General features: G+C 37.1%; 1 protein-coding gene across 1 annotated transcript in view; it reads left to right on the forward strand.

Moving 5' to 3' along the window:
• Positions 1 to 21,456, forward strand: part of LOC108675245 (dipeptidase 1) — a 70,198-nt gene that overhangs the window by 11,886 nt on the left and 36,856 nt on the right. The window contains exons 3-4 of the mRNA XM_018163239.2: positions 8,442 to 8,619; positions 9,974 to 10,130. Coding sequence (XP_018018728.1) covers positions 8,442 to 8,619; positions 9,974 to 10,130 — 335 coding nt within the window. The remainder of the gene's footprint in view (positions 1 to 8,441; positions 8,620 to 9,973; positions 10,131 to 21,456) is intronic.

Raw genomic sequence — 21,456 nt, forward strand, 5'->3', positions numbered from 1 at the left:
CATACTCACCTTACGGATCTGATTATGATGACATTCATTTCTGCCTCTCTTTGAGCAAAGCAATCACTTCCCATAACTTTTTGCCATGGAGAAGTAATTTATCATAACGAAATATAACAATAATTGTTAAATTTTTAACTTATCATGACATAATTCACAACGCGAACTATTAAATAATTCTGAAAAACTTTAATTATACTGACAGCTTAATTTAAATATTCTGAAACTGACGACTATAACCAATCGACCATGATAGTTAGCGGTAGTATTCTATTTCATTAGATATTACGACGAACTTGAAGGAAATTCTAGCCTTTCAAAATTCACATTACTTCAGTCATTTCTGGTGGTTCCCAGCGAGAGGAAAGATAACGTAGCTCCACTTGATTCAATTCAGACCGAGGAAGTCCAATAAAGGAGAACAAATGTAAGCATCAAATGCTGATAGACGCGATCATTTCTAACTACAGGAAGGGATGATGGATTCAATGCTCCTTGAATCAAGGTTAAAGAAAGTTACTTATATATATTATTGGAATTCTTTCAAATTTTGATTCTATTCACTAAACATTGGACTTTTTCATCTGAATTTCATTTCGTGAATTAGTTGTAAGTAAATTCAAAGCTGACTAATGCTGATAACAATAGTTTTAGGAATTTGGTTTTCTAACGTGAAAATTGACGGCCAAATTGCCTCTCTTGATAAATTTTCTTAGGAATTGAAACTTAAAGAAAGTTTTTTTATTCTGAAACCTGATTTCTGCTAGATTGCGACACTTTCTTTATTTGCAGCAAAATTATTATCGCTTCTTTCCGTCTCACAAACAAGTTTCCTTGTTTTTATCGCTTTTTCCTAGTGAGTGTAAACCTCTCGGCGCCCTAGCAAAAAACCTCCAATCTGAAGAAGTGGTTTGCGATATCGAACCACGGAAGCCAATAACGTGTTATTTGACCAATAAATGCTGAGGAAAACATAGAATGTTTTTGAACAAGACACTTCGAGCGAGGCTGCTGATGCATGTAGATGAGAGCTTCCAACTCAACTCAAGGCTTTGGCCATAAGCTTCTGAATAGAGAATTTCTGACGCCTTATCTTTAACATAGCCTGCCCTTCAGACCAGAGTTCGTGCGATTATGTTCTATTTGTATTTTTGTATTTGCACAAAAACCTTGTGTGTCGTTGTTTCAGACTACACGCCTTTTTACACAGCGATGCGGTACTTAATTAAAGGAATTTTTTCGGACAGAAAATTCCGTAAAGTTATTTAATAGAAGTTCACGATTATACCAAGTAGACTTAACAAAGTACTATTCATGCATGTTAGTTATATTTGAGAACAATTTGGTATGGATAAATCGGAGTCTAAATTTTCCCAATTTATCAGATACATTCTCTCGAATATTGTGAAGACATTAAGTGAGCACTTTGCTTCTCAGAAGAAATTGTGGCACCGACAAGTTCTCGATTTTGAGTAAGCATGTTTACAGCCACGAAGCGTTGTCGTGCTATCGGTACACACTTGCTTTTTAACTTATACGTTATTATGCATGTGTAATCGAACGTGCTATAATGCATCTGTCATCTGATGTGCTATAATGCATCTGTCATTTGATGTGCTATAATGCATCTGTCATCTGATGTGCTATAATGCATCTGTCATCTGATGTGCTATATCGCGTAACACTTGCCATAACGAGAGAACCTCCCTATCACCACGCGCTATTTTCATTTATTACAATCGTGGTAGCGCCTCATCTTTTAAAATTCAATTCCCTCTTAAGTTTGAGCCTCCCGCCCTCACGCTTATGTCTTCGCTGATTTCCTAAGTGGATTTTCCTGATATCATTCTGAGAATTCCTCTCGTATAACTGTCAGCAAATCGTCTCATCATTCCCAGAAGCCTTTCATCTTCCATACAAATGGGAGCAAGCTGTCTTAATATTTCATGCAACAGTCATTTTAATTTTTTTTAATGTCAGTCCGTGCTTTCTTTTATATTACATTGTCAGGACAATTTTGAAGACAATATAATAGAAATGAAACTCTAAATTCATTATTTTATTTTTTTGGCACTAAAAAATATTTTTGTCAAATACTCAAGCTGTTTCTTCAAACAGTGTACGAGCCTCTAGGCTGGTAATTATATGACATAGGTTCGTCTATTTACTATTAACTGAAACTAAAGATTACCCAAATTCCAAAAAATCAGAGGATGCTGTTAATTTCTCAGCAGTCAAACTTTAATGATATTTGAAAGTCGTGTTGTTTTTTTGAGATTGAAAAAAAAACGTAAGAAAGCTTATTCACCTTGCGCAAACAGACCAATAAGGGGAAAATATTTGCTGATTACGTGGATTACGATCCCTCGATGTCGTAAGCGCACAAATTCAATCGGAAATGCGCCCGTTCAACGACGGATAATTTCCTTATGGACTGAAAATAAGGGTACCTAAAGTGAAACCTTCCTTCGATGTGGACTGATATAAATGCAGTTTAAAGTGAAATATAATTCGTTGTAGATCGTAATGATCTGATATTATACAACGTAAATCAAACATACTTCGTAATGACAACCGAAAAAGAATTTTGGAGCGGCTTTCATCTTTTCATCTCGGCCAATTAAAATTTAATCTGTGTTAACCGAAAAGCCTCTTTACGCCTCTGCAAATCACGTACAGTCAGTATACTGCGACTGCGTTGCCTGGGTGGTTGGTGCAGTGTTTACAACGTACTGACAGTATACTGCGACTGCGTTGCCTGGGTGGTTGGTGCAGTGTTTACAACGTACTGTCAGTATACTGCGACTGCGTTGCCTGGGTGGTTGGTGCAGTGTTTACAACGTACTGTCAGTATACTGCGAGTGCGTTGACTGGGTGGTTAGTGCAGTGTTTACAACGTACTGTCAGTATACTGCGTCTGCGTTACCTGGGTGGTTGGTGCAGTGATTACAACGTACTGTCAGTATACTGCGAGTGCGTTGCCTGTGTGGATGGTGCAGTGTTTACAACGTACTGTCACTATACTGCGAGTGCGTTACCTGGGTGGTTGGTGCAGTGTTTACAACGTACTGTCAGTATACTGCGACTACGTTACCTGGGTGGTTAGTGCAGTGTTTACAACGAACTGTCAGTATACTGCGTCTACGTTGCCTGGGTGGAAGGTGCAGTGTTTACAACATACTGACAGTATACTACGACTGCGTTGCCTGGGTGGTTGGTGCAGTGTTTACAGCGTACTGTCAGTATATACTACGACTGCGTTGCCTTGGTGTATGGTGCAGTATTTACAACGTACTGACAGTATACTGCGTCTACGTTGCCTGGGTGGATAGTGCAGTGTTTACAACGTACTGACAGTATACTGCGACTGCGTTGCCTTGGTGTATGGTGCAGTATTTACAACGTACTGACAGTATACTGCGACTGCGTTGCCTGGGTGGATGGTGCAGTGTTTACAACGTACTGACAGTATACTGCGACTGCGTTGCCTGGGTGGATTATGAAGTGTTTTTATCTCTGTTCCTCAAGTAAAAAACCTTTACTTGATCGTTTGAATAAATTCATAAGAAGCTAGTGACTTTTTCAATATAGAATGATTGGTTCGCAATTTTCACACGTTCCATGGACGGCATATTTTCGTTCATAAATTTATCTTCACAAATTTTTAGACGTGAATCTCGTTATCATTTCGTGAGTGAGATAGGCTGTTAACATATGAGGTGCACATGAGACCAATCAAGCTTACTGGGGATTACAAAAGATTTAAAGAGATTATAGCCTGCACAACAATGAAGATCCACAAATGCGTTGTGACCTGCGTAAATATACAATAAAAACTGCGTGATTTCACGAATACCTTTCTAACACTCAAAACATTTCTCTGTCTTCATATAATCCCACTCGCTTCTCAATTTGTTACTTAATCTTCACAAGTGGATTATGCAGTAATTATTTTTATCCGGCAAAGAGACTAATAATAAAAGCTTGATGCTACGCAGAAAAGAAGGATTCTGTTTAAAAAAGCTCCAGCATGAAGTAACTGTGACAGTTGTAATTTATTGAATATATACCGCCTGGATTTGAAAGCAAATCATCGGCATTTTAAGTGTGATCGTTATCAACGAAGTTTTCAATTAACATTCGTGCTTCAGAGCATAATTGCAAATGAAAACGAAAAAGTAATAGTGAAAAAAGTCTTACCCTCAATTTTTACCTTGCTGTGAGTTGGCAGTTCGGGGCACACATTGTTTTTTTTTTAAATCTTTCGTTGGTGTTTTGTTTTCAAAAATCAAACAACAGGAAGATGTTTTTCGGTCGTATCTTCAAACAAGAGCAACACTTTCTTCGTAATAAAATGTAAGGACTCGAATGCTTCTTTAGATTATTGCTTCAGTCCGGCAGTAAATAGCTTGAATTGCAACTTTAGTTTTTAATAGGTCGGTGCACGGTGACAAGCTTGAGAGTGATATGTTTTTTATGCCTCATACGACTTTAGCAGAATACAATGAATGAACGAGATTTAGTTTATGATCTTCGTTGAGTATGCAGTTAGGGACGAAGGCAGCTATATAGCGACAGCAATCACAGGCTTTAGCGATAACGTTCGCGTGTACAGTTATAGCGGTCAGCTGCAGTAACCATGTAAGTGATGTAACAAGCTACTGTTTTTGTTAGCTTATACTCAGTCGTAAGTCAATTCCAATTAATTCCGTTGGCCACCACAATTATAGTGACGAGTAGCAATCGCCATGTAACAAGCTACTAATTTCGTAAGCTGGCAGTTGGTCGTAAGACACTATTAGTTCAGTTTAATTTTAAATTATGTTGATTTGTTTGCAATATTTTGTGTCAATTTGAAAACATCCATATAGTAAATTCTAAATACTTCCCCATGATATGATAAATGTGAATAATTTTGCATGAGAGTCGAAAAATGTATGAATAATGCTCTATGATAAAGAGTCAGACATTTTCTACATGATATTGAATTTATAGCATAAATATCTAACGAAATCTGATTAACGGAAGCTTTCGAGAAAATTCAACTTCTTAAAAGGATTTGTCGCCCACCAGGAGACCCACGCTGTTAGAGAAATTCATGTCGTGGATCAGACTTCATTTTTGAGCGAATTTCCAGGAGGATTTGAAAATTTTATTTCTAAATCCTCCGTGTTTTATTTTATTTATTTCGGGTTATTATTTCTCGACGTTTTCAAGAAGCTCAATAAATTTATTATTTAACGGATACAGCCTCAACATGGCCGTTCAGAGACGGTCTCTCGATGTTGAGGTTCTACAGCTAAGATGCTTACTGTTATATTGTTCACGGTATTTATTGTAGTTCGATTACGGTTAAAATAAAAAAAAAACAGAAAGAACATCAGTTACTCATAGTCACTCCACGTGGTTTATAAACTTAAAAAATCCCTATTAACCTTGTGAAGGAGCTAAGCAAGCTATGTAACGTAATACTATCAAAAACAAAATAACAAAAACTGAAGGCATAATTTTTTCAAGAGGAAGCAGTGATATATTATTCACAATGGATAGTTTATTCACTCTTAAAATGAGTTTTTTTTCGATAAACAGAAAAATTTACATTCCTATATTTTGGGAAAAGTTTACGCAGAAATAGCAGAGGTGAACCAAAAGTTAAACTGTGAGAAGCTAAAGCGTTAACAATGACTTGCCAATAATGGCAAACAATTAATCATTGCGTTCATTGTTTGGATGATAAAAACGGAGCATCGATCGTAGACAATCGACAATCAAGAAATAAATCAAGCCAAACTTCTATTAATCAGTATTAATTAAACTTTATTAACAATAGATTCATACTGATATCAGGTTGAGGCATCTCCAAGTCTCATCGAAGACGACGGGTAACATTTTCAAGGACTTTAGACGCACGCCGTAGCCGATATTACGACTGTAGAGAAGCGCCAGCACTTGCGTAGGCGTCTTTCTGACGAGTCTCGCTGAGAAATGATCCTTGCCGAGATTTAGGATCGTTCGATATCGAGTGCTATATCGGCTGCTCTAATATCTGCTGATGAATCACCCTCTCAATCCGCCTGCCTTGCACATCGCGGCTAACAGGAGACGGGTAGCGAGCAGATCAAGTACTGAGGCCAGGTAACAGAAGACTGGTGTTTGTGTGTCCATGTTGTTGCCGATTCTGAATAGGTTAAAAAAATGTGTTGGCAAGCTGAGTTCCTAACATTGCAGTAACTTTGTTTTTAGGTGCCATTTTCAACGAAATTTCAACAAAATTCACCCGGTAAATAAATTAACAAAAAATTTAATCTTCTCTGAAAGATTTGGCTAAGTATTATTGTTCACGGCTTGTAGAATTGATGATGATTATTTATTTGTGTTTTTTTGGAGGAAATTCATTTGTGGCGTCATGCAATGATTACCGTTCTTCCTCTTTCGTAGTAAAGAACATTATTTACTGCAGCTATTTTACTAACGATATATCTCACTTATTGCTTCTTAATATTTCCCGATTATTAATTATTGTTTCTAAATACGATTTAATTACGCGTATTTAATAAGTCAATCGATTAGCATTGATAATAAATCAATGATAGTCTATTTACTCAAATGATAATTAATCAATGGAGTAAATATGTTACAAAACTTTATACATCTCTCATTTTATTTATATCTAACAGTTTTTCCGCCCTGTTAAACGGAGATTTAAAAATGCGTCTTCACATTTTCGCTTCTATCTATCCAAAGCAAGCGGCAACAAAACAATTATGCATTATTTTAGAAGGCGCGACAGAGTGCAATATGCGACGTGATGCATTGAATTACACATCCGTGCCTTAATAACCCTATCAAAATTTAGAGTCGCCTCAGCTTCTGGTAATCCAAATCAGGAGCTGCCGCGTCTGTAAATTTGCACTGGGAGGAAGCTTGAGTCGATTCCTCTCATGAAGTTTATCATGTCTCCCTGAGCGGCATCTCCCCTCACTCAACTTTTGCTGCTAAGCTCAAGTCGTTATCTAATTCTGTCTTATGCATTTGTCAGCTAGCTAAAAATTTCCATGAATACATTAAACAAGGTCCAAAAAATAATGCTGCTTAAAGATTGTACATTTGCTCTGGTTTACCTATGGTGTGTAAATATACAAATAATTACTGTTTTACAAAAATAAATGGCCTGAACATGAACCCGGGGAGTGCGAGGGTAGTTTTGCTTATATAATGATGAAATTTAATGTGAGCAAACCAAGTCTGTTCACGGAAAACAAATATTTATTTACCTTTACTCAGTGGCAGAAGGTTCCATACGCCAAATGTGATGCCAACGTAAAGAAAGCTGCTCGTCCTAACACTTTCTCTACAAGTGCATGCACTTGTAGAGAAATGGCTCACTGCCATGGCTCACGCTACGCCATATATGTAGGATACGATAGCTTACAAACTAACAATTTTACACATCATTCTGCGCGACATATCATTACAAAACACATACCATTATTATACATACAAGCGATGGATTTTTGCCAACTTAAATTTAATATCGAAAATTTGTATGGTTAGAATGTTTCCTTCAACCTTTGCATTCCAGTGTATTTTCTCCAGCTGTCAGGTGATCTGAAATATCGTAATGTGCGACACGTCATTACGAGTTACCTCCCATTACACGATACATTTTCTAGCAACTTCTCATTGCACCGTATTTGCTGGGGCAGGGCCAGGAGAGCATAGATATAACCGTTTACGACGACACACAAATACATGTTACCTGCACTGACGCGATACATACTAACATCGGTTTCTCGAGAACGTTAAATATATTTTATTAAACTTCCTAATAAAAACATTTATATATTTTGAATATTTCCATGCTTATATTAATCTTATTATTTTTCGTGTAACTTCTCATCTTACCGTATTTCTGGGGCACCAGGGGGCTGAGCCCCATGCTTAAGACACTTTACAGGTTTGCATTAGGCTGATTATTTTCTTGCAACTTATCATTCCATATTATTATGTTCTTGGGCAGCGCCAGGGGGGTTGAGCCCCTATGTATTTGTTAAGACACCTTCCAGGTTTGCATTAATCTGATTATTTTCTTGCAACTTCTCAGTCCATCTTATATTCTATGGCAGCGCCAGGGGAGCTGAGCCCCTATATGATTGTTAAGACACCTTCCAAGTTTACATTAAACTAATTATTTTTTTGCAACTTCTCACTCCATATTATATTCTATGGCAGCGCCAGGGGAGCTGAGCCCCATATATTTGTTAAGACACTATCCAAGTTTGCATTTATCTAACTATTTTCTTGTAACTCCTCATTCCATCTCATGTTCTATGGCAGCACCAGGGGAGCTGAGCCCTTATGTTTATTAGAACACCTTCCAAGTTTATATTAATCTAATTATTTTCTTGCAACTCCTCACTCCATATTATATTCTATGGCAGCGCCAGGGGAGCTGAGTCCCAAGCACTGGTGGCTAGTGGGGCTCGTGTTCCTGGTGGCAGTGACGGCAGGCGTTGGCGTGGGCGTCCCGCTGGCGCTCAGAGGAGATCCATCACACGCGCTCGCTAAGCGTCTGGCCACCGCACGCAGCATCTTGACTGAGGCGCCGCTCATTGATGGGTGAGTGAGTGAGTCAGTAAACGAATCTGTGATGCAGTGAGCAGAGTCAGTGAGTCTGTCAGTAAGGGAGTCAGAGAACGAATCTGTGATGCAGTAAGCAAAGTCAGTGAGTCTGTCAGTAAGGGAGTCAGAGAACGAATCTGTGATGCAGTAAGCAAAGTCAGTGAGTCTGTCAGTAAGAGAGTCAGGGAATGAGTCTGTGATGTAGTAAACAAAGTCAGTGAGTCTGTCAGTAAGGGAGTCAGGGAATGAGTCTGTGATGTAGTAAGCAAAGTCAGTGAGTCTGTCAGTAAGGGAGTCAGGGAATGAGTCTGTGATGCAGTAAGCAAAGTCAGTGAGTCTGTCAGTAAGGGAGTCAGGGAATGAGTCTGTGATGCAGTAAGCAAAGTCAGTGAGTCTGTGAGCCTATATCAGTAAGGGAGTCAGGGAACAAATCTGTAAATGATTCATTCAGAGAGTCAGTAAGCGAAACAGTAGCAAGTCAGTTAGTAAGAGATTCAGTAAGTGCGTCAGTGATGGAAACAGTAAGCGAGTCTGTGAGCGATTAAATAAGCGATTCAGTGAGCCAGTCAGTAAGCGAGTCAGAAAGCGAGCCAGAAAACGAGTTAGAAAGCGAGTTAGAAAGCGAGTCAGTGTGAACGAGTCAGAAAGCGAGTCAGAAAACGAGTCAGAAAGCGAGTCAGAAAGCGAGTCAGAGAGCGAGTGAGTGAGCTAGTCAGTGTGCGAGCCATCAAGCTTGCTCGAGCAGTGCAAGTTATTTATACTGTGACTGGGTTGCTGACTGGATTTAAAGTAACGGGTGTTCACTTGAGCTCTGAGTTTTAGTGTTAGATTCGTGAACAAATTGAGGCTGTAAGTTTAAAAATAGTGAGTCAGAAGAATAATGCTCTAGGAAATGCATTAGTTCCCACTTTATTAGTTCCCATATTCCTACTAGTTGGAATAAGTTTTGGTTATTTGACCTTTTGTCTCTTTACGATAAGGGAATGTTTAGACCACGCTTAAATAAATACAAAGGCTTAGAGATATATTTGTTAGTGGTGCTATCTGAATATTTAGAAAGACAATAAATGCAAATGCGCATTGTAAAGATTTTTTCTTTACATATAATTTAGGAGAGAATAATTTGGTAACCATCGCATCCACTTTCATGTTATGAGTCAAAATGCCTTTGAGAAAAATATGAACCAACGTATAGAAACTGTTCTTTCTCTTTTTTCTTTTCTTTATTTTTTTCCATTCTCAACAACGAAAAAAAACTGAGTTGAAATTTTTATCGTCCATCATTTCAGGGATGGAGCGACACAAGAAAATGCTACTTTAGTCATTTATGCTCTGTTAACTTTTGTTTCAGGCACAACGACTTACCGTGGAATATTCGTAAGTTCATACACAACCAACTGGAGAAGTTAAAGCTGAACGAGAGTCTGAAGAGCGTGGAGCCCTGGAGCCTGAGCAATTGGTCGCACACGGACATCCCGCGCTTGAAGGAAGGCATGGTCGGGGGCCAGGTAAGAAGGACGAGATATTTTTTATTTGCATGATGTTTAGGACGAAAAATTATGATTATTCGTCATTTTATGATGTTTATTAATTATTCGTCATTTTATGATGTTTAGGACGAATAATTATTGCATGATGCAGTGGCATTAGTTAAGTCATACCTCACTGGTATGACTAGTTGAGCATTGCCTGACTTCCACGACTAGTTAAGTTATGCCTAACTTGCACGATTATTTGAGAAATTCTTCACTCGCATGACTAGTTAAATCGTGCCTAACTTGCACAGTTATTTGAGCAAGTTAATTAATTATTATTAAATTGAATATTATTATTCAATTATTAAATAACTAGTCATGCTTCATTTTCATGACTAGTTAACCCATGCCACACTTGCACGACTACACAAGTCACGCCTCATTTGCACGAATAATCAAGTCATTCCCCGCGTGCACGACTAGTTAAGTCGTTGCTTTAGTTTAAAGCAAGTGAACTTCTCACAATTGAATGAATGTTGATTAAAATTACTAATAAATTATTTATTGCATTGAATAAAAAATTTGAAAAATCTATTCTGAGCAACTTTATCAATAAATTGTAAAACCTTATGAAAAATGTTACTTGGGCATTAAACTTTTTAGTGATATATTCGGGATCTAAGTTGAAAATTGCTTTTGTTTCCAATGCATAATTGAGTGCAAATGCAAATCCGTGTTCGACATGTGTAAATCAGCTGTCACGTTAATCGAACGTTGATCTGCAATCCGGCTACAAGGATTAAATCTATCCTTTATTGCAAGAGACTATGGCTTTGTCGTGAAAATTGGGATGAATAATTGAAGGAATATTTGTGAGAATTTGATGACATTAAAAAATCATTGTATTAAATTTCCCACTGCGGTTAATTATAATTTTTTTGTGGTGCCGCCTATGTTGTATTATACATATATATACTGAGTTACCCTGACTTACAGAACAATGGATAAAATGTTTTACTACTTAAAATATTTACATACGATTTGCATAAAAAATTTTTATGGCGTACATATATTTTTTTATTCGCCTAAATGATGATTAATGCGGTAAAGGAACGGTTCAAGTCGTCTCAATATATCAGTCACAAACTTGATGATTATAAAGTTGTTGCCGCACTTGAATTATATTTACCAAATTCCGCTGACCAATCGTCAACAGAACTTTCGTATTCAAGCGCAATGCTGTCAATTTTCGCGCCGGGAAAGTTCTCAAACTTGCCAAACTTGCGCCAAGTTTCCACTTGAGCATGAGAACGTTAACGCCAGCTAAACCATTATAGCAGGTGCTTAAATTCTTCAGGAATGAGATGCTCACAACAGCGACCGACCAATTTAATTTCTTTCACTCGCGCTGCAAATTTATTTTTGAGCGCAAACGTTGTTTGAATACCTAGCAATTGCCGCGCAAATATAAATTATATATTTTCAATCATCACAGTTGATTAGTTTATGCTGCGATATCTAAAAAATAAGGCTCATCCATGTTATGCTGTTACTTCTGAAGAATTTGTAATCTTATCAATCCTAAAACATGATGGATTTATTTTAATTCAGCTAAAGTGGCAAAAAATAATCCCAGATTACAATTTCTTCTCTTTTCTATTTCTCATCGTATTCTGCATGTATACTCAATTTTACTTAACCTCAATTTGAGATGAGAATTTATTTTTTAGCATGAAAGTGCAAAATCAATTATGATGTTTCGCCGGGATAAATTTTTACAGGTTGAAATTAAATCCTGGAAATAAATAAAATAAAATTACTTTCGTATATTAACCACCAAAAAAAAATAGGGAAATACGGTCGAAAAATATTGAGTTTATAACTGAAGGATCAATATACTAATTGTTTCATTCGTAGAAATGTAAATTTACTTTGACTTCCGACAATAAATGTGGGAACAAAACAAAACAATTCTAAGTTAACCAAAAATATTTCCTGGAACGTTCCCTTGCACTGTATAATTGAAAAATTTTCTGTTCATTTTGAAGGTAAATGCAGTGAAAGGTTTAAGATGGATAAAGAAAGGTTATTACTTTGTACCGTCAACTAAACTAAATATTAATTATTTCCTCGGAACACGCGGCTTAAAACAAAATCTGAGTATAATAAAAAACTTCGATATACTTACTAATGATGATTTAGCAATTCTTGATCGCTTATGCGGATCCTCGAACCATTGTGATGGAACTACCATAAACTAATCTCAGCAATGTTATCATGAGATATAGTCATGCGTCCTTTTTTTCTAATGTATTGCGATGTAAAGCAATAAAAATAATCATTTATCTAATATAAAGTGTAACTATTCCTCTAGACTGGCAATAACTTGAATCATATATTTGATATAAAAATGCATATATCATTTTTGCCGTACATGAATAGTTATATTCTCCCGATCATAGTTTGCTGTAAATTCATGCATAAATTTGTAAGTTTTAACATGAGAGTTTTATAACGGAATTTTGCATGAATGTCATCGACGAAATTTCAAACATGCATCATTTCATTTTCAACAAGCTACCGCGGTAGGCCATTAATAACGAATATTGAACCCAGCTTTCCAGGCCCACAATTTAAGTGGCATTGGTTTGTTCTACGCTCGTATTACGGTTCACTGATGGCTCTAATCCCACCAATAATGAGCTTAGTTCAAACTGGGACTTGAGGAAAAGAACTGTGGATTTATCAAGCCTGGTGCCTGTGCGTATGCATACGAATAGGCGAGTGTCTTACCAGCATTAAAACACACAGACCAACGAGAACATCCATGCCCTCTGGACATGTTCGCTCTGATTTATTTTCAACAGATCGAGTTTTTTCTATGAAACGGATAACAAAAATTTTCAACCCAAAGTCGAAACAGGAGTTCTTTATGAAACTCCCAAAGTCCATGAATATGTAATTTTTGATGTTAGATCTGTTAATGAAAATAATAATGAACCTAATATATAGGATATTCCATCACGTTATAAATTTGGGAATTACGTATCCAGTGCATGCATACATCGAAATCACTTTCGAGCTTGTGGTGCAAGCGACCGCTACAGAGCAGTTCTCCATTGGTGTCAGCTTAAATTTTGAACTCCCGGAATTATGGATTGCAAAGGTTATTAAAAGAATTGCCATTTCGTGCAGGTATAAACAATTAAATGGCAATTAATCCACATGGTATGGCAGAGGTCATAATCACGGCGATGCACACCAGAATTTCTAATTATTCAATAATTCACGCTAGCAGGCAGCCAAATCACCGAGGCATCAGAACAGAACTTTCACTCGAATAAACGAGGAATACAAATGCAATATTCATACAAATATAGTAGCACAATTGACGAAAGTAGTTTAAAAGACGTTGAATCAAACGTTGATTCGATCAAAACAACATTCATTTCAACGTCTGATGTCTGGTGGGGAAGTGGTGACGGTATGTTGCTCGACCTGACCCAGATTGTTCCGGCAACGGACGTATTATTTTTATTATTATAATCATTCTACGAAGCATTTATCGTGGCGTCTGCTTCAATCGATCTTCGTGGGTCGTTGCACATAAATTTAATAGCATTGTAAAAATAAATAAAAACGAGATGGGAAGAGAACGGTAAAAATGACTAAGCACTTAATTAATTGGCTATACGAAATAATTCCGTCCTTAGGCTTCGACGAAACCCCTGCAACAAAGGAGCCAATGTTACGGAAGCCGGCAGACTGTTCCAGGTTCTAGCGGCGGCGACCGGAAACGCTACGTCGCCGACGGTAGATACATAGACGACTAGACGTGTATAGGGAACGACGAGGTTTCATGGTGATGGCGAAAGCAGTCGTCTTCTAGAAAGCAGATCTGACAGGCGCTGCAGACATTTCGCGAGATAAGGAGGCGCCAGACCGTGAAGACATCGGAACGTCAGAGGAGCGACCTTGAATTGCGTGCGCTGCTGCTTGCGCAGCCAGTGAAGATCGCGCAATATCGGCGTCACATGGTCTAATTTTAACTAATTGCGCGCCAGTCGTGCAGCAGTGTTCATTACGGATTGTATTTTATTGAAGTGGTTGGAAGTCCATAGAGTGTGGCATTATCATAGTTCAGTCCGGTCAGAACAAGAGACAGCTGTTGGTCGACTACGTATTCGTCGCAGAGCGCCAAAACAAGCGGTGGTGACTTTGGAATTGTGATTGTTAATAGAAAGATCTGAGTCCAGCAGAATGCCGAGATTGCACACCGAAAACGCAGGCATGACGAAATAGTTTCACACGCGAACATGGTTGGCCGGAAGCTGATGCTGGCGCCGAGCAGTCGCGAACCAAATTATTATATTTATGCCGTTTTGATGCCAGTTGATGATGCGCTGGAGCCGGTTGAAGCACATCTAGTCTGAGATGGTTTCCATGCAGACGGACATCCGGTTCTGCAACGCTGCAGCGTCAGCCGGTGCACAGTAGTCGTGAATTTGAGTGTCATCGGCAAACATATGCGAATTCAACTATTTGAATCAACAATGTGCAATACTGACAGTAAAGTAAGGGGATCGGTTCACTTATGCCGTCATTACATACAATTTTTTGAACGGTATTTAGGTACTTTACCCATTAATTTTTCTCTTAGTGCGGCCACGTGTCGTTTTGGAACCGAAACTCCGCCTACGCTGCCATGATCTGTTTTTGTCGTTATGTCAATAAATTCAATAGTCACTATTCTAGTAAGAACACTATAGCAAAACGCAGATATCTTTACGGATTTATCTGGTATGTCGTATGTGTTTTTTTACTCTGATTTGTTCTCCAACTCTCAATGATGAATCAAAAAGGAATCGAAAACCTGGTTGTGTTGAATGACGAATCAAAGCCTTTGATGAATCAAAATCCTGGTTTTTGGACCGCTTTTTTTTTTCTTTGAAACACGGCGCAAGCATTTGCAATTTACAGCAATTATGACAGTTCATTCATCTACGTTTTGTGTCAAAGAAGGTGTTTTGTATCTTCAGAAATTGTGTATCTTTTAGACTTCCATAACTCTCTGTAATTATGAATCCTTTGCTTCGCTAGAGCTTAAAGATTTCTTCTCAGTGAGAAGCTACGAAGAAAAAGAAGCTTTGATCTTTACAAAAGTTTTTGTGAAATACTCACCCTCTCATTTGTGACTCTCCATTAGCGAGTCGTAAGGGTGGAGGACAAAGCGAAAAATATTTCGTCTGTTTCGGGAAGAATGGCATTTCGAGCAACTGTTGTGTGCATCAGTAATGAATGTTTGATTGATGTGGAAATATAAATTATGTTGCTAAGAAGTGTGTGTATGAGGCAATACTGATTGAATCACATTAAAGCGCGCGATCAAATTTTACCGGATTTGGGACGATTTGACTAATAATTAATTTTTCAGATGAATGAAAATAAAGAAAAGTTGCCTGTTCGGAGAATCCGCGATGAGGGGAAACGACCAAACAAATGTTCCGTGCACGCATGGCCTCGGTTAGTATACAGACCAACGAGAACACATTTATATCGAAATTTAATTCTGAAACTAACTGAGCCCTACTTATAGAGGCTTAATTAGTCTACCAATTTCAAGAGTTATAAGCTAATTTAATTTTATTTTCATCCCATAGAAACAATTTTTCACGCTTTGTTAGCCACATATTTTGGTCCAGAATATTCAGAAATGCTCGGAAAATTTTCAACTTCGCTACGTGAAATGAACGTAGATTTTAAAGTTGAGCTGCTGCCAAAATACCGATACCAAATATTAGTTTTGTTTGAAAAGATTTCGTCTTCACTACTCAGCAGTTTTTCCAGCACGAGAAGCTTCTATTCATATCGCCTGTGCAAAAAAGCGGGACTAAGCAAAATGCGACGCAGGCATTGGAGGATGGACTATTGAAAAGGTATTTGCGTTTTGAAACTATCTGAAATGAATAATTTCATGGTATTTCTGAATTTAAAATTTCCCAGCATCTGGAATTCAGCTTCGAACTGGCTCCAGCTGAAGAATAGGAATAAAGTATATATCATATATGATAATTTTTTACCATATACTCGGATCATTTGATGCAGGGAATTTCTTTCCAAGTACCGTAGTATTTCAACAGCCATGATCCTAATACAGAAAATTTGTTGATGCAAAATACAATTCATGGATAAGTCTGCATTATAACACAATAGTGTATCAGTGCTTCGTGCAGAGTGTGAGTGGGCAGTTCGTTTATTATCAAAATCAACACAGTAATATATTGAAAATAATTTACCTCCCAGACCCAGAAGTATACAAAAGAGCTTGAGTTAGAAACCCTAAAAAAATAAAATAATCTTCTAGCACTCAAAATCAAGGAAAGATCTTTGACCGCTTTTAGATTGTTCCCCCACTAGGAAGTTTTTGGTGAACATCCACCGCATTTTTTGGCTTCGTCCTGCAGATATTATGCCGGACGGCTCCCACAATTCACCGTTCGTCCACAATTCACCACTTCTCGCCTCCCATTTGACCTGACCGGGGTATTCTTTTTTCTGGTCCTTAATAACGCTACCTCGAAAGTTATTTTATTTCTCTTTGGGCACGCGAGGGAGCGCGTATCTAACCGGAGTCAGCACCGACCAAGCGCTCCGACTGACAGTCAATTCGCGGCGACTGACACAACTAATCATGTTCGGGCGTCCTGCGCACTCCTACGACCGGCCAGAGTGAAGCCCTCCACCGCCCCAGCGATCAAGTAAATTCTAGGGAGAAAAAGTAAAATGTTTGGGGGAGATAGTGAATTTCAGGGAGAGAAGGAAAATTTTATGCAGAAAAAGTAAAATTTTGAGGAAAACATTATATTTTAATCAAAAATACTGAATTTTAGGAAGAAAAAGTATATTTTAGAGAGAGATTGTAACTTTTAACAAGATAAAATATATTTTAGAGAGAGTTTGCAAATTTTAAAGTAAGAAAGTAAATTTAAGAGAGAAAAGGTTAATTTTATTAAAAGAAAGAAAATGAAAGAGGAAGTAAACTTCAGAGACATCAGGTGGATTTTAGGAAGAGAAATTGCATTTTAGGGAAGGATCGTTCTTGCCGCTGGCCCCCCGACAATTGTCATTTTCTCCGAGCTTCATCCGCGATTTTTAAATGAGAATTCCCCACCGCAGGAAAAACAAAAATTCTCTATATTTTTGCCCTGCGCATGGGGAAGAGAGAAGTTATCTATAGCGGGTAAAATTCAGGACTCGCAATTGGAATGATATTGCCACGAATCAAAGTTTTTAAAACCCAAACGACTTTTATAACAACAGTTGTACTGAGTTTTTAACGCTTCTTAAATTCGCAGATACTGGCATTTATGCAAAGGCCATAAACATTCGTTTTATTGATAAACTTCAGTATTAGCGACACTTTACAGTTATTTAATGTAATCCTCAATGCATCTATCAACAAAAACTTTTCAGAGTTAAAATTAATAATTAATGTACTCAAAATTCTCAACTACTTTAGAGATCACGAATTTCGAAAAATGCTTATTCGTTTAAAATAAGACTATAATATCCGGATCGCAACTCGTAGTTTTTACTAATCGTATGAATAAACTAGTTTTGAGACAGCTCGGCGCCTATTATTTGGTTTGTCTTACAGTTTGGAATTGTCTTAGTACTATGGTCTGATCTTCTGTTAATTAATGATGTGATGATTCTGGTAATTTCGTGATTTATTGCACTTTATACCGCATGTATTGTACGTTCCTTTGTGATATGGCACGCAAAAAATAAAGCAAAGTACGTGTTTGCTAAATTGACATTCGACGACTTGCGATTTAGGAGAGAGAGGAGATGAGGACTGAGGATGCATGGTAAACTAGCGGCTATAAACGTCTCAAATCATCATTTAATAATGTAAACGTTTCAAATCATCATTTATTAATGGATTATTTCAATGTAAGATTTCTAATTCTTTCCTGTTATTTTATTATAAAACCAAAATAAACATCTGATTGCAACGAAAGCATTTCAACAACTAGCAATATTTTAAAAAGTTCTCTGTATAAAATTATCTTTACCAAGTATTCCTCCTTTAGTCAGAGATTTGTAGAGTTTTCTTCGATTTATCCTAACCAAAGCTTATTCTTTTTCTCTTAGATCTACTTTTTTCGGCGAAGATTCGTTTTTACTGAACAGAAAACGAATTTCTCTCGCTCCTGCGTCCAGGATTTGTTGCTTCACAAAAGGTGGTCGGAGCCCTGAACTAATTTCTTCTTATTTATTTAGTTCCGTCGCTGGCACCAGATCCTATAGAGCAGCTCCGCAAGATTTCGAATTTGTCGCTAAAAAATTGAACCTTCTATATAATATTCAATCAAAAGTGAATTATAAGTGAATATATATAAGTTGGAATTTGTTAGAGCCAAACGATACGTTATTTACGTTCATGAATAAATTATACTAACGAAATAAAGTCCCTAATAGCAATGAATAATCCACGAGTCAAGTATTTCAGGCAAGGGATAGTCAGAGTGATAACTAATTTAACTCACGTGGTTTAGCATTAACCGCGCAATTCGTCTTTGGTCAAAAACCACAAACCGTTTTTATTTGTGAAACCTGGATATATGTATGTATACGATGAGAAAGCTCTCAAACCGCTCTGAGGCGATACATAACCTCGATTATCTTCATTTGTAATCTTCATAACCATGGCTTGATTCGAATTTTGTTGTCAATTTTATGTCAATTCGGAAATTTAAGTCTTCTAATTAGCTTTTCTCGTTACCAATTCTCGTAACTCTATTTAATTTGAATGACGAGCGTTCTTTCCTTTTGACCACAAACATAAGTGTTCAGCTGAATTATAAACTCCTACTAATTATAGATTCAGCAATCAAGAATCGGCAGTTTTGTGTTGAAAAATGTCAATCAAATTTTAATTTAACGTTGCATCAATCCGCAGTCTCAATCATCATGATGTACTTTATTTCTAAATTCGATATTATCGAGGAAAACATCCATCGTTTTTTCAACGTCATGTATGCACTCATTCAAACCTATTTGTTAAAAAGCGTAGGCAATCCGAATAATTCAAAATAAAATTATCAACGAATCAATTCCAGGGCTTCAAAGAGATATATCTCCCTTTCAAATTTCGACAGTATAAAAACGAAAAATTCAAATTTTTTATTCCTAAATTGCGCCAGCAGGCATCAAGTAGCGCAGCAACAACCGCTGCACTGAGATGCCCGGCTGGGCCTATACTTTCAAAAAAAAAAGTTAAGAGATCGTAAGTTCATCAGCCAATCATTGACGGTCATTCAAGCAAAATCCACCAATCATCGACAAGAAAATAGAGCGAAAGTATTTACGTTCACTTCGCGAATTTTGAAAGTATGGCCCCTGGTCTTTATCTGCACTGCTGGTATTTTGTGGTGCGAGTTAGGAACGACGTCGTGACCTGGTTACCTTTTCTCGCAGGCCATTACAAGCTTAAAGGATTGTCTTCTACGGCGAGGCAGGACAAAATGCTGCAATTGTTCGAAGATTTGAACCTTTCCACTAAAAATAGCAATTTGTGCACGGATTCGCATAGAGGCTTCCTCGTTCACGCTGTAGAATTTTATCAAATATTTATTGTTTTGGTTTCCTTTGAAAGTTTTTTTTTTTGTTTGGACCGTTGCAAGTTAATGAACAAAGTTCAAATATGGAGCCTGCGTTGAAAGATGCCCCGAGAACACTACCAAACTCGCATGTATCTTATCTGCATCATTTAAGATAAACATCGTTTCTATAAATAAAGTAAGTAAAGTTTCTATAAATAAAGTCTTAAACGCATGAAAAAGCACGAGCTTGGATTCAAACGTTCAGAAAATAATTCAACCGTAAACTGTAGGAATAAATTCATGTACGAATAATAATAATGTTGATGCATATGATATATTATAAAATTACCAAACAGGATAAATAAATTTCATCACAATTTATTCAATTGGATAAGCAGTAAATTCTAGAAGCATTGCACCGCATTCTCTTTGAAATTCCAAAGCTAAAAAAGCGATGTTCAATTGAAGCTTCGACCAACCGAGACATAACTTCGATTATAAATTAATCGCGCACTTTAATGTTTCTAAGACTATTGTTCAAAAATGCATGTCGGCGCTTGGAGTGCTCTTGACAGAAGTACTTACTCGCGACCAAAAAGAATCTTAAATAGATTTCTTTTTAAACCATGAACGCTAGAGCTGCAATGAATTACGAATGAGAACTAAACGAGGATAATGGTGAGCAGCTAAGCATTTGCTGCATGTTTGAATAATTTTCAGTTGTTAGTAATTCAGCTTAGTTTCTCTTGGATGATTATGATTCTGCAATACTGACTGTAGCAATTGTAATTCATTTATACAATTACTAGAAATACCATCTAAACCATAAAAAGAATAGTATTAAGCTCTAACAATACTCCCCCCGGGGAAACTTAAGCATAGTGCCTGACGATACCAATTTAAAAATAACTCAAGAAATTGTTTCTGAAATAATTTTTAAAACAATTTCCGACGGAAGTAGCCACTTAATGCGGGGAACTTTCCTATAAATTTCGCATAATACCAAGGGAAAGAGAATAGCTGAACATTTAACCTCTGGAAATAAATTTTACCATTCGCTAACTGGAAAGTTATTAGTTGAAAACCATTCATTCCAACGAGCGATGTAAATTTTTCAGCAATGCTGAGATAATGAAGAATTATCAAGATATAAGAAACACCGCAGCAATTCAACACGATTATGTATAATAACATGGGATTCTCAGTTGTACATGACTTTGTAGAGGAAATAGATTTATTCATGTATATATAGACATAAGTAGCAATGTAATAGATATTAGGATTTTGATTTTTCATTTTCAGTGTTCAATCACCTTAGCCTGGACCTCCAGCAACATTGCGTTTACCTGTCATTGTGTCTAGTGTTCTTGCCGTGGAGGAAGGCCTCGATGTTCGAACTCGATATATGAGTTCAAGTTATGAACTATATTTGGACTTGATTAGTGAATTGAAAGTGAATGAACGCACGGTTAAAGTCAAGTTAAAGTGAGGTTAGGATTAGGGTGTTAGGTTTGTTGTGTTTTCTTTCTATTTATTCATTGTTATATATATTTACTTAAAACTGCTTATTCCTTGAAGAAAATCCTTGGTCTTAAAAAGTCAATTAAAGTCTTGAAGAACGATCACGTGCTATGTGTCGGGGAGACGCGAGTTTAATAAGAGATAGTCCCCCAACAACTTGGAGCTCAATCCATCGTCTAAATAATTTTGGTAGAAGATGAACAGTTAATTAGAAGCATGTTATAAATCTA

Source organism: Hyalella azteca, unplaced genomic scaffold, assembly GCF_000764305.2.
Source record: "Hyalella azteca isolate HAZT.00-mixed unplaced genomic scaffold, Hazt_2.0.2 contig2100, whole genome shotgun sequence".
Taxonomy (NCBI): domain Eukaryota; kingdom Metazoa; phylum Arthropoda; class Malacostraca; order Amphipoda; family Hyalellidae; genus Hyalella; species Hyalella azteca.